The sequence below is a fragment of the Protopterus annectens genome, chromosome 5.part0 (genome assembly GCF_019279795.1).
Source record: "Protopterus annectens isolate FY-2018-M chromosome 5.part0, PAN1.0, whole genome shotgun sequence".
Taxonomy (NCBI): domain Eukaryota; kingdom Metazoa; phylum Chordata; order Ceratodontiformes; family Protopteridae; genus Protopterus; species Protopterus annectens.
In genome coordinates this window covers 754,666,329-754,681,591 of record NC_056735.1, presented here as the reverse complement: position 1 = coordinate 754,681,591, position 15,263 = coordinate 754,666,329, and the positions used below count along the sequence as shown (strand labels likewise).

Sequence of the window (15,263 nt, the reverse complement as noted above, 5' to 3'; positions counted from 1 at the left end):
AGCCACAAAGGTGATCCCCGGGGTGTGTTTCCTATTTCCCATTCACTCATCAAGACTTTTCTTGAAGAGTGCTAATGAGGAACTTTGCTTGACATAGATGGGTAGCTTGTTCCAGAGTATGGGACGTCTCTGGGACAGGAATCTATCCCTGCAGCATGTCCTGTTTATTGTGGGGACAAGGTTTATGTCCCTAGAGTGTGTAGCTCAGAGGGATTGGGATTTCTTTAGATGTAGCATGTCCAACAGATCTGAAAGATCTGGGTTTGACATAGCTTTATATGTTAGGCAGGGATCACCTTGGAGTAGACGATATGCTACGGAGTAAAGATGGAGTTTTTTGAGATGGTCAGTGTAGGGCATCTGTTTGAGGCCAGTAATCCTCTTTGTGAGGTACTTCTGTGGCCTTTCTAGTTGCTGCAGATGTCTTGTGAGGTACACTCCAAAAGGGGTGTTGTACTCTATCATGAGTCTAATGAGTGTCGAGTAGAGGGGAACAATGACCTCTTTTTTCCTGGATGAGAACCATTTTGTGATGAGGTGTGCCATGTAGAAGGATTTCCTGACTACTGTGGTGATGTGATTATCAGAGGAGAGACTAATGTCCATCTGGGTCCCAAGATCTCTTATCACACATTCAGCATTAAGTAGACTGCCGCCTATGTGGTAGTTCATGGGTGCTGAGTTTTTGCCAAAGGGGATAACAATGCACTTTTTGGCATTGAGCTTGAGGCCATGGCTCTGACACCAGGCATTTGTCTCAGTGAGGCCCTTCTGTAGGATGTCCACATCATTTGGGGGACTCATCTATGGCTCCTAGTTTGCAGTCATCTGTGAACTTCGTTAGCCAAAGGCCTTCTGTGTTAGCCTGTACTTCAGAGAAGTGGATAACAAACAGGAGAGGTCCTAGGACTGAGCCCTGTGGTACTCCACTTGTCACTGGTTTGAAGTCAGATTTGAAGTCTGGAACTTTTACATTGTGGGTTCTGTCAGTGAGCCAGTTGGCCACCCATCTTGTGATATAGTGATTTATACCTAGTTTAGTGAGTTTAGCTATAATTCCAGAATGGGGGATGGTTTTGAAAGCCTTAGGCTGTGTGAACTGCCTTACCCTCATCTACGGCTTTGGTGACTGCCTCAAAAAAGTCAATCAAGTTCAGGAGGCATGATCTGCCTTTCACAAACCCGAACTGGGTGGGGTCCAGAGTTTGGAGGTTAACAATGTCTTTGTTTATGAGTTCCATGATGATACGTTCCATGGCCTTACAGACCAGGCTCATCAGGCTAATAGGGCGATAGTTCCTGGGATCAGTGGTGGCTCCCCCCTTTTTGGAGTGGGATAACTGTTGGTGTGCAACATTCAGTGGGCACAAAGCCTGATGCGAGGCTATGATTGAATGTGGTGCTTAGGTGGGGAGCCAGTTCATTCTGAAGTCCATGTAAAATGCAGCCTGGGATGTTGTCCAGTCCCATGGATGCTTTGTTTTTGGCTTTAAAGAGTGCAGCTTTTACCTGCATAGTTGTGATTACAGGGACTCTGCATTCTTCCTGTATAGATATGGGCCCTTTATGGGGTGAGAAGGGGGTAAAGTTAGCACTGAACCTGTCTGCCAGGATGTTGGCAATATCAGTTGGTTTTGTAATTTTCATGACGTTGTGCTGTAACTCAGAGCAGATCTGGGTGTTGCCATTGAGATTCTTAACATAGCTATAGAATGCTTTGTGGTTGTCCCTAGAATCAGTGGCAATTTTGTTTTCATAGCTAGCTTTGGAGGATCTTATAAGAGATCTCAGCTTCTTACTGAGGCTGAACAGGGAGCTCCTCCACTCATGGGATTTTACTCTGTTTTACAACAGTTTCTTCCTTCTGTTGTAGAGTTTGTTTATGGCAGGGGGACACCAGATTGACTTCGTTTTTTTGGAGGATAGCATCTTGGTTTTGTTTGGGATAGCACGATCCAGGCACTTGTGTAAGTGCTTATAGAGTGCATTTGTGTAGGATTCAGCAGTTGTATCTGCATTGTCCATCTGCATGGGTGTCATAAAGTTCGCCACTTCTGTCTTAAGAAGCATAAAGTTGGCTTTGGAGAAAATGTTTACCGTGGTTTCCTTAGTGGGGAGGTGGGGGTGAGATTTGGATATCTAGGGTTATTAGCTTATGGTCGGATCTGACCAATGAGGATTTGACGTCAGGTGTAGAACACTGGTCACTCATGTTGGTAATGACTAGATCTAGGATATTGTTGCCCCTGGTGGGGGTGTGGATAAGTTGATCCAGGGCATTGGAATTTATGAATTCCAGAAAGCATTGAGTGAAAGAGTTGGTACATGACTAGTTTTCCCAGTTAATGGTGGGGTAGTTGAAATTGCCCATTATTAGGGTGTTTGGTTGAACCCTAATATTTTCAAGTATATCAAGAAAAGAGGAGTGGGAATCCTGGGGCATGGTGGGGGATCTATAGTAAGCTACAATTTGGATTGCAGTTTTGTCCAGAGTTAGTTGCACTTGGATAACCTCAGATGCATTATGTTGAGCAACTAGCCTGGAGGTGTGGATATCCTTAATAAATATGGACACACCTCTGCCTTTGGTGTTCTGGTCCAGGTTAGGTGGCCAAAAAGTGTGATATGAGTTATATCCTGGTAATGCAGGGGTGCTCTCTGGAGCCCTGAGACTAGGTCTCAGTCACTGCACAGATATCAATGTTCTCTATTTTAAGGAGTGCCTCACGGGAGTGCATTTTGAGATTTAGACTTCTAGCATTGAGTAGCATTACCCTCAGTTTTTGCTTGCCTCTTCCTGTTATGGTGGTGAATTTGTCATTTGAACCTTGCCTAAAAAAGACACTATAGGGGCGGCAAGAACCTTAGCCAAAATATGGAATCCCAGGGGGTGACAGGTGCAAGCCATCTCTGGCAAAGCATCATGGTCTGTCGACCATGTTGTCCCAAGCAGACAGATACTGGATCCCCTTAGAATGACACCAGAAGCTTAGCCAATTGTTGAAGTCAATCATTTTTTCCTTGTACTGCGATATCATTCTGGGCAATGCAGGATGCAAGTCAGGGCTAGGGTCATAACTGCCTGGGCTACAAGATCGGAGAGCTGTTCCCTGTCTCTTTTCATGTAGTCCAGAGAGGTACATCTCAGGTCATTCACACCAACATGTACAATGACAAAGTCATATTTGTACTTGTGATAGAGTGACCTGAGTGCATGGGTTATGTGGCGGATCCTGGCACCCGACAGGCAGCTGACAGTAACCTTCTCCTTGTTTAGCCTAGTGAGTGGGACATCAGTGTGCCTGACTATAGAGTCACCTATGACTAGTATGTTGGGTACGTTGTTTTGCCTTATGTGATGTGGTTGAGTTGCACACTGAGTCTGTGAGCTATGTATCATTTGTATTGTGTTGGGGGGTAGAGGTTGCTTGCGTTTCTGCTTTGGAGATCTCTGTTGCTTGAGAAGATTATTATTGAGAGCCTTCATGAATGTTTTTGTGTTTCTATGTGTGTATTTTGGTGGTGTAGGTTTAGTGGGACTATGTGATGACTGTAGTGTGGTGCAAGTGTTTACCTTCTCCTCTTGACTCTCAAGTTCAGTTTTGATTGGAGAGAGCTTTACCTCCAGTTTGGCTAGATAAGTGAATCTCTCACAGGTTGTAGTGTTGGGTGGGAGGAGGAGAGGGTTGTCTGTGTACATGAGGCAATTGCTACATCGCCCCAAGATGTCCAGATTCATCAGCTAGACAGGAGAGAACAATGGGAGCTGACCCTTGTACATGCCTGAATAAAAAAACATTTCCCTCTAGACAAGTGAGGAAAGTGAGTACAAGAGCTGTTTTTCTCTAAGAAAGTGAGGAAAGTAAGTACAGAAACTGTTTTCCTTTGGGTAATGAGGAAGGCTGAGTGTTGTAATAATTTGTAGCTTATTTAGTGCTTACAACAAGTTCTGAACACATGCTGAGCATGAATAAGCAAATTCAAGTGCCAAAACTAAGAATCTGTATCTGAACTAGACTAGTTACAGTAAGCAAACAAGTGGAAATTTTAGAGATTATATTGTCCATTATCTGATCATATTACTTTATTTATGATATTAGCAATGGATTGCCATGCAATTTATGGATTTTAGAATATTTAGTTAAACAAATTGAACAATTTCTTGTCTTTAATGGTTATGGTGAAGTTAATAAAGTTATTCCCTGGAAATCTTTTAAAATTTATTTTAGTGATAAGGTGAAGAGATGGTCTTACAATAATATTATACAATGGAATAAAGAATTATTAAAGCTTGAAGAGAAACTCCATAAAGCTAGATTGGAAAAACAAGAAAAGAACACAAATAATATTAATATTATAAGAGCTTTAACAACACAATATCAGAATATTTTGGAGCATAAAACTAAAATGGCATTAGACAAATGTATACTTCAAAGTTATGCAATAACACCTAAAATATGCATAGAATAGCTACTAGAAAAAAACATAAGTTGAGAAGCTCTCATCAATAATAATGTAAATCCTTTAACAAATAGATATTGAGGAAATGCTTTCTAGATTTAAAATTATCTTGAGCAGCTTAATAAAAAATGAAATATTTCAGTAGAGGGGAAGTCAATTAAATTCTTATTTGGACAAAAATATTACCTTTAAACATAAGGAAGAACAGATAATCAAAATTTCTAGAACTATATCACTAAAGGAAATTAAAGATACACTTAAAAAGGTCAAATGGGAAAGGCACAAGGTCTGGATTATCTGTGCAAGAAATTCAAAAATGTAGTATTTATTACTTTAAAAAATATTAGTTTATTAGGTGAAACATTTACTTTTTATTCAAAGTTCAAAAATAGTATCTTTGTCTTAGAAACAATACAATATCTTTTATACTTAGAAAAGGGAAATAATGAAACTGGGTCCTCATTTAGACCAATATCATTATTAAATACAATTTACAAGAGTTTATGTCAGTCTTATCTTTGATGCTTAAATATGTTATAGCTGGTTTATTTGATAAAGATCAAACAGGCTTTATCATTAATAGACTTGCATATGATAATATTAAAATGATGATAATAATTATATATCTAGCCAAAAAATCAAAATAAAAATGAGCATTAATTTGTTTAGACATAGAAAAGTCATTTGATTATGTAAATTGGGAATGTTTACCTAGAACGTTACTGGCATTTGGATTTCCAGAAGTTTTTTTTTTAGATTTAATTAGAAAGCTATATACAGACAATATTTTTTTTATTAAGATTAGTATGTTTCTTTCTCATATGTTTAATATTAATGAAGATATTAGACAAGGATGTCCTTTATATATCCCTTAAATTTTGCATAGGCTATTGAAGCCCTTAGCAAAAAATATTAGATAATGAGAAGATCAAAGATTTTAATATCCATAAAGAATCTCACTCTAAAATACAACTTTTTGGTAATGACATTATATCATAAGGAAATATATCATTTGAAGAATTAGTTAAGGAATTAATATATTTACAAGTCTTTAATGAAATGTAATGATAATAAATTAGAAATCATTTTAATAAATCAAGAGATAAATAGAATGTTAAAGAATACATTTATTTACAAATGGGAATGTCAAGAATTTAAATACTTAGGAGTTATAATCCAAACTTATATACATAAAGTTATTAATACTAGCTTTTCAAATCCCATGTCAAAGACAGAATCATTAATGAAAAGATGGAATAATATTTTCTTTTTCTTTAAAGAAAAATTAGTTCTTAAAATGATTATTCTATCCAAAATAGTACGTTTTGCGATTTATAGCTATGCAGCCTGATAAAGTATTAATAAAGAAATTACAGAATTTGTAATGTCATTTATAGTATCTTAGTAAGTCAAGGTCGTCAGATAAAATCATATTAGATTATAGGAATTTGGGGTAATTCATTTTTCAGATCTTGAATGATACTCATTAGCTGCAAGTCTTGCAGTTGTTTCCTGTGGTTACATTTACCTTAAATAGAAAATAGAGAAGTATCCATAAATAAGTTATTCTAAACTATTTTAGTCATAATGATTATAAAGATTTTGATTTAATAATAAGTCATCTGTATGGCTAATTAGACAAGCATTAGAAGGAAATGCAACACTAATATCTGATTCAACTTATATAAACTCAATATTAAAATCACTGAGAAATCTTATTTTTAGATTTCCATTATTTAAAAAAATGGAATTTTTTGCTATATCATATAGCATTTACACTTTGCTTTATTAAGAGTTGAGATAATTTAAAAAATGATATAATTCAAAAATAATATGTTATTGCTGTTTGATTGTTTTGACAAGAATACATCTGATTTCTCAAAAGAAACTTTGCGAACATTTGATTTTGATAACTCATATTTATTACAAATGCATACTATTGTTATTAATAAATTAAATGATTATTTATTTTAATGAATGGAAATGAAAGGAAAATCAATCCAAAAATGTTATGATTATATGATTTCAATTACTAAAGGCAATTTATCATCTAAAAACTGCCTTTCTAAAGTAAATCAGACAATTATAATTATTAATGATAGTTTAGATAAAAACGATTGTAAATATATTGAAGCAATTGATGTCAATTTACATTTAAATGAAGATAACAAGATATTATTACTAAAATCTCTTCAAAAAACATCATCTAGTCTATACTGCAAAATCTTTATGTGGAAGCACATTCACAGAATCTTTACTACACAATGCAATGTTTCTAAATATAGTAAAGATAAATTGGTTTCATGCTGGAGATGGAATATAATAACAAAGGCAGCTTGGGTACATATGATTTTAGAATCTAAGAAAATTCAAGGGCTTTACAAAGACGTTAGTCATTTTTATGGATTTATGATCAGATAATTGTATTCTTAGTAAGACAACTATTCTCACAAATGTTCTGGTCCTAACAGTTATTGGTAGTAAACATTATACAATATCTTGACTTCTTCTTGCTATAGTTAAGAAAATCATAACAACAAAATAGAAATCTTGTGAATTTCCTTTTTCTGAAGAACTTTTGTCACTTGCTGCTATGGTTTGTAAAAATGAAGAAAAAATGATAAGATTATATTCTGTTAAAAATGCAAAGATAGCATACTACTGGGAAAACTTGAGATATTAATTACAATATATAAAAATAATTGAATTGAAGATTGTATATACTAATGTGATTGTTTAAATACTTGCTCAGAAATATATTTGATATGTCTTCCTTTCATTGCAAATATTGTATATATGTTAACATTTTATAAAAACATTTTTAAACATAAATATAAATTGCTATTGATATTGGAGAAGATAAAAGTAAAGAATAAAGAATGCAATAACGCAGATGCTTTCCTTCTGTTTGTTAACCCATGAATAATATGTTTATATGAGTTTTGATAGATTTAGAAAAGCCTTAACCTGGGGCAATTTAATACAAATGTTGGAACAATGGCAGAGTCACATACTCATGTGATTGTCTATAGTAGGCTGTAAGACAACATGCACCTTCATAATATTAACCTCAGTGACCTCAACTTCATTTTTATATTCAGGAAAAGGGAGCACTCACAGTATCAGACATAGTATTAACATTATTTCAGAATTCAAATGCAGTGAAAAGATAGTGACATTCACAGTAGCAAATAGCATCGGGTGTTACTGCATATGCATCATTTACTATAATCCTACAAAAAGAAAAATATATTAAAAGTGACATTAAATTTAATGATTGTAACGAAACATGAAAACAAACTCAAAAAAGTTGAGCCCTTTTGTCATGATGCAACAAATAAGCTTGCAATATTCCTACCAGTCCAAAATTTCCTTGTAGTCAAAGTTAATTAATATTTCTAAAAGTAGACACCTTTGCCTACTACTTGATTTCTTCTAGTTTTTGAGAATTAAATCTTAAATATCTCCTCTGTTTCCAAAGCATTAACTGCCTAGTGCATGATGTGTATACTGTAGACAGATGTATAGTCAAGATGAACAAGTGAATATGGCTTAGATATTATATATATTCAAAAAGAACCTTTACTGAACTGTTAAGAAGAAATCACATGGTGCACACTTAACCCCAAGTCATGGTAACTGCACTTAAAGTTATAACTGTCATTTCATCAATTATAAATTCTCTCAACTGCTCAAATTATATGTTGGTCAACTACAAATGCATCAATGTATTTTGGATAACCTCTATGTAAATCAAACAGAGGCAGCATTGTTTTAGTGAGATAATGGTAAGGTGTAGATTGATTGATTGATTGATTGATTGATTGACTGATTGATTTATTTTCCATTTGTTTACCAGGTTTGTCCGACTGGACACAAGGTGATCGTTTTCAGCAGATGTCCAGGGAGAAAAGCTCCAGATACATAGTAAAACATTATAAAAAAATAATAAAAATAATTTAAAAAATTATATAAACATGGCTATTTTGTACAAAGAGCACGGAACATATAAAAAGAGAAAATCAGAGTTTTACAAATGATGCAGCATACAATGGTTAGAATATTGAGAAACAATTAAACAAGATATTATACAACAAATATACAATTGCTTGAACATAAATTCAAAAAGAAGTTTCCATACCCAAACACGGTCATAAACTAGAAATCATAACTAGAAAAAAAACACCTAGTTCACAGTACTATGCACTAAGTGAAACTACACAGTAAACCTGTGATCTAGGGATGTTGAAAGTCAGGAAAAGGTGAAATTAGTCTGGTTCTGTGCAGGAATATATCCAAGTTTTGAATAGGATATATTTTAGTAGAGATTTGAAAGTATGTTTACTATTTAGACATCTAATGTCGGGGTAGATAGCTCCAGGCCTTAGCAATTGCATAGGAATAAAGAGATTGGCCTGAGCAATGTAAACAATTGGTAACAGTCAGTAGGGCGGTATTGGAAGATCTTAGTTGACGCGCAGTATTATGGAAGGTGGGCAGACCAGAGAGGGCAGATATTTTATTTGGTTGGTATAGCAGTTGATGGGTCAAGAGAAGTTGATTGTATTTTAGTAGGTTTTATGGAAGTATACCATTTTTCTCCACTGTTTTTGTTATTGTGATCTCAGAGTTTGCATATATTTGTACTTTATATAGTTTATATATTATATATGGTTGCTAGGTAATCTATGGGCTTTCTCATAAAATTATCAATATTCAGACAAATTTGAAATGACTGTGTGGTAGGGTTGTGAGTAATATATCAGATAAGAAAATCTGTTTCCTTGTTTGATATACTTTGTGTTTCTCTATTTACTTTCCAGTATCTATATACATAAATATATATATATATATATATATATATATATATATATATATATATATATATATATATATATATGTGTGTGTGTGTGTCTGCTCGTGTGTATATAAGTGTGTGTGTGTGTGCATGCACAAGCACAGTATTTCTTTTCTCATCAAATACAAGTTAAATTATGCTGCAGTTGGACTTCAGGGAATCTGCTGTAGCATAATTCAATAGTTTTTCACTTTTTCATGGCTATGCAATGCTAATATTAGTTAATTTAATTTTCAGGGGTGTGACACGCATGTTAATCAAATTAGTTTTAGGCTGGTTTCTTAAATTTATGATCAGTTTGTTTAGATGATTCTCTTCTATTTTGTTTATTGTAGATGAGATTGTTCGATGTGTTATGCATTGATCACACTCACTACAAGGATTCATTATATATACACGACTATGTCCCTGTATCTGTCTACATGTGTGTGTGTGTGTGTGTGTGTGTGTGTGTGTGTATATATATATATATATATATATATATATATATATATATATATATATATATATATATATATACTCACACACACACACACACATATTTATCTCCATTACCTGGTGTCCTCTAAACATCAGAAATGTCATATATTGATTCATAAGTGATTGATATTTTCACTGTCCATGTTACATCTCATCCATTGTGAGTTCAGCAGTAGCTCATATCTGGATATGGATAATGCAGGACTTGCCCATGGGTGGTGTGCTTTAATCAAGTTAACAAACCCTGAGTGATCAATGAAACCCAGCCTTGATTAAATCCTGTTGCTGCTATTATACAATGATATTATTTAAAAAAAATGTTTTCCTTTTTTTAGTTAACATCATTGTATAGGAAAATGTCTTTACTCTTCCATCTTTTCTTAACAGTATCAATTTCCAGACCTGGCTTAGGATTGTATTGCAAGATATGAACAGCACTTTGGCTTTAGTGCATTTGCCGCCAGGCGTTTTTTTTTTTTTTTTTTTCAAAGCAAGACATGAATACACATGCATCCTGCTTTTTACATTAAGATGCTTGTTCTCTCCTGACATCTTTTAAGTTATTTTTAATACTTGGAAAATGTTTCTACATAACTTGATTTAGGAGGATTATTGTTTATAAAGCTTTTATGATTAGAAGGTGCAGTTTTCTGTTCTTATTATTAGAGAGAAACCAGGGTCCATTTTTTTGTCCTTAACTGCAGTGATTTTTGTTAATCACCACTGTTAACTTTCTGTGAGTAATGCTCATTTTATAACAGGTACACTGATTCCTATGTTCAATCAGCATGCACAGTTTGGAATGTTACACGTTTCATTGTATGATGTTCATTTTGTTCTAATATAGTTAAATATGTTTTACTGTTTAAAGAGTGAAGCTTACATAAAATAGAGAAATAGGACCTGGTCTCCAGTCATAACTAGCTTGTTATGTTTTCAAGGCATACTGTAGATGAAAAAGAAATTCACCTTGAAAGAAATTCAAGAGATGGATCTTGGCTTCCATGTCAGTAACACATAATAATAAATTGTGACTGGAGATCTGATCATAATTGTTTGGATTGCATGGCACTTTATCTGATCCATGTACTACTAGTTACACAAAAATAAAATTAAAAAAAAAGAAATAATCATTGGGTTGTGCCAATAAAGCAGTGGGGAAGTGGTTGACATCCTTACTTATTCCCTGTGCAAGGGAAGTAGTTTGAATCAAAATAGTACATGTAATGTAGCAGACAGCAGGCAAAAACAGGTGCTGAAATGAAGCCATTTCATGTGTTGCTGCTGCTGTTTACTGGCTAGCGGTGTCAGTTTTCAGTGCCAGACTTGGTAATGGCTTGAGACAGGTGCTTCTATGCATTGTTCAGGTTGGGATTCATACTAGAGTAGCGCTGAACGTGGACACAATTTAATCGATATATTAGCACAAATCTTCCTGCACTACATGTAAATAATGACATCCCACTAGTTATGAAAAATGAAATTTTTTAGACGCACACAGAACAGGAAGACCGTGTTATTCATGGGTTTGTAGCAGCTGCATAACAAACTTTATCAGGGCATGCAAAATGCTTTGTTGCTTTCTTTACTGACTGTATGTGCTTGTGGTTGCTGTTCATTGTTTTTCTTAAATGTACTTAAATCTGTGAAACAAAAGAAAGTTGCATGCAAGCAATGCTTTATAGAATTCAAAAGTATCATTTTTACTACTGGTTCTTTCTTTTTTTTTTTTTTTAATGTTTCTATTGAATTTTAAAAACAACCATGAAATATACAGTACATATGAACAATACAAAAGCACAATCCAGATATATGCTGGGAATTTTCCTCTGGTTTTGTTGTGGTGCTAGGATTGGATTTGACAGCATTTGCACATATTCATTTGCGATTGTGTGTTGCTGCTGAATTCCAAACAAGATCATTTCTTGACTGTTGCTAAGTGTGTCGTTTGTACTAACCAGAGTAGATACCCATTGCCTTCTGAAAATTAACAGTTTAGAATACTTTCTGTTTTAAAAATAAGTAAGAGAAATGTATACATCAGAAAAATGTGTTTAAGTACTTCTCTTTTTGTTCTGAAACATACTGATTAAGGGTTTCATTACTTATTCTCCTTAATGTGTACTTCTCTTTTGCTCTTCCCCCAGGTAATGGAAATTAAAGGGCAGATGATACATGTCCCTGAGTCAAACACTATTCTGTTTTTGGGCTCCCCATGTATTGATAAATTGGATGAGTTGATGGGTCGAGGACTGCATCTCTCTGACATCCCTACCCATGATGCTACGCGCGATGTTATCCTAGTAGGAGAGCAGGCCAAAGCTCAAGATGGCTTAAAAAAAAGGATGGATAAATTAAAAGCAACTCTTGAAAAAACTCACCAAGCTCTGGAGGAAGAGAAGAAAAAGACAGTGGATCTTCTGTACTCTATTTTTCCAGGAGATGTAGCCCAACAACTTTGGCAAGAAAAAACTGTGCCAGCCAGAAAGTTTGATGATGTCACGATGCTGTTCTCTGATATTGTTGGTTTCACTGCTGTCTGTGCTCAGTGTACTCCAATGCAAGTGATTAGTATGCTAAATGAACTGTATACTCGGTTTGATTACCAGTGTGGCATCTTGGATATCTATAAGGTAACATAATGCTGATTGATACTCATTGTCATCTTTCACATGTAGTTGAATTACTTTCACATATTCAGAAGCTGTTGTAAAGAAAAACAAGCTCTATACAAGATGATTTATTTTTCTCTGCATAGATGCGCTCTGTATGCATTTCTTACCCAGATATTCAGCACTAATGCTCCTTTTTTGTTTGGTTGTTTTATTTTGTTTTATTCCCCTTTGCCCTCCCACGAGACATCGGCTCTCTTCCCTGGTCAACCAGTTGTCCCATCTGTTCCCTTGCAGTCACCAGGAGGTAAGTGTTGGGTTAATTGGGAAGAGATCATCATCCCATGGACTAATTCCCCCATGTCAATTCCAGGCTCGCTTGTGCTTTTAACCTGAGAGTCAAATGTCCCCATCTCCATGACAATGTGCCTATCTTGGGATCCCATCCAAGGCAGTGCAGTGAAACATTGAGAGGATGTAATCCACCTACACACTGTCATCCTATGCTATCTACCCAGACATGTACCCTGCCGTGCTCTCTGCTAACATCTGCAACACTACAGCTGCATTCCTCTGCAGCACTCAGCTCTCATCCTGTCCTTCTTGAGAGAGGTGAGTGGCCACAGGTCTTTCATTTCTCTGAGTCTCCTCAGAAACTCCATCAGTGCTAGGGTTACTAAGCAAACCCTGATTTGCCTGGGTGGCAGTTGTGGCTCCTTATCTTTATGCCACCAAACTAATGTTGTGTTGCATAGAAAATCAACAAATCATGTTTAGTTTTACTCCTTTTGTTCTCAAACATGAAATTTTCCTTATAGATAGAATATTTACCTCAGCTTGTTATAAGTTTATACATGCTTACATAATTTTGAGTATATTGTGTCTGTGTTTGAACTGGACTGTCATTCTTAGAATGTTTAAACTAATTTTACATGGTTCCATGAAGGTACATAAGTTGTTCAGAGTAAAGTATTAATATCTTTAGCAGTTTTAAGTTAGAAGCCTTAATTATTTGTAATGAAGCAACATAATTGAAAATGGCCAATAAATTAAAATGAAGAAGTGTTTACAGTTTTCCTGATGATCTAGCTCTTTCCTAAATATCTTGTAATAAAGTCCTCAATTATGAAAATAATTTGATATTATATCTTTTTCTTGCATTTATCTAAATTATATTATGGTAAGAATTTAAAAGAGTAATAATATTATTTTGAATTTTGCATGGTTACATCTCGCACGTCTCCTCCATGCAGGTGGAAACCATTGGAGATGCGTATTGTGTTGCTGGAGGCCTTCACAGCAAGACCAATAGTCATGCAAAGCCCATAGCCCTGATGGCATTAAAGATGATGGAGTTGTCAGAGGAAGTGCGTACGCCAGATGGAGAAGTTATTAAGGTAAGGAAAACAGTGTAAACAAAGTTAGATGCAGCCATCATGACTGAAGGCAATATGTGCCTTTCTTCTGGCTTTATATATATATCAGGGTTTTTTGAATTGATTTAGTACCATTATCAGAAGTGAGCATGCCATGCCATTATGAATTATATTTCTGGTAAATGGTAAGGAAAAAACAGATTCTAGTTTCTGGGACAGAATGCTAGAACTTTTTGTTCTTTGTAATGCAGCTGGAAGAGCTCTGTCCAGATTGCATTTTTTCATCTCTATACCCCTGGTACTTTTTATTTATGTATGTATTTAAATTTTGTGGCCAGGTTGGTGGGCTGATCAAAGGAATTTTTTCAGGTATGATCCCGAACATGAGCGCAGTTCCAATACAAAACATTTGCAGAAGCTGAAGAATACAATAGTTACACTAGGTAAAATACAAAGAATGTTGTGCAGTCAATGTCCTTGTGCTAATATTTAACTTTATGTTATCTAATTAAAGTACAAAAATACAAGAAAGTGAGAAATTACAATCCCAGACATTAGTAAAACATCATTTTACATATTTACAGGTGATAGCTTCATGTGATACATCTGCAAGGAGATACTGTACAAAATGAAAGACCAAACTATATCCATCTTCCCTAAAGCAGTAGCATTTGTGATTCTCTCTCTTTCATTTGCTTTACTAGTTTTTTTTTTTTTTTTTTTTTTTTGAATAGTGTATTTTCAGTGATTTGTCTACCGCCCAGTGGATAGAAGATCCAACTTTGGAAAAATAAGCCTGCTAAAGATTTTTTTTCCTTCAGAGGGGGGTGAAGAGGGTGGGAGAAAGGAGGTCTGAAACGTAAAAGTGAGTTATTTTCTTGGCTGCTGTGTATATTGTATAGTTTGTTGCTGGGAGAGGGACAGAAGTTGTCAGTAGCTGTTAACTAAATTTTCTTGGGCATTATTAATACTACAGTATGTGCATGCTTTGTACTTTCAATGCATGACACTGTTGTCATCATCTTCTCTTCTGATAACATCATTTTCTTATCATGATATTATCACCTGTTTCAGTGCAGCAGTTTTTGATCAATTTAAAGACTTTATTTAGAAATATTTAACTTTCTACATAATATTGTATAAAGTAAGTGTATACTAGTAAGTAATGATACATGCAATAATATGCAGAACCATAAATAATGAAGAAATAAATATTAGGTATAGCTGTATTTTCCCACCAAAAATTAATCATTATGCCAAAAGATAAAAGGAAAAATTATACACAGCTTTATATTATTATTATGACTCTTTTTTTTTTCTCCATTGCCTGCTGACTATAAGCTTCCCTCCTATTAACCCATTATTATGAGAAAGGGGTTATCACCCAGGCAGTCATCAGGAGTTTTCATCTTATCTCATTCCTGTTACCCCTCCTCATACCTCTTAATTTCTTAGAGCAAGAAATCTGGACAAAAC

General features: G+C 34.8%; 1 protein-coding gene across 1 annotated transcript in view; it reads left to right on the top strand.

Annotated features, from left to right (window-relative positions):
- Positions 1-15,263, top strand: part of GUCY1A2 (guanylate cyclase 1 soluble subunit alpha 2) — a 1,587,384-nt gene that overhangs the window by 1,174,995 nt on the left and 397,126 nt on the right. The window contains exons 5-6 of the mRNA XM_044072602.1: positions 11,947-12,432; positions 13,665-13,808. Coding sequence (XP_043928537.1) covers positions 11,947-12,432; positions 13,665-13,808 — 630 coding nt within the window. The remainder of the gene's footprint in view (positions 1-11,946; positions 12,433-13,664; positions 13,809-15,263) is intronic.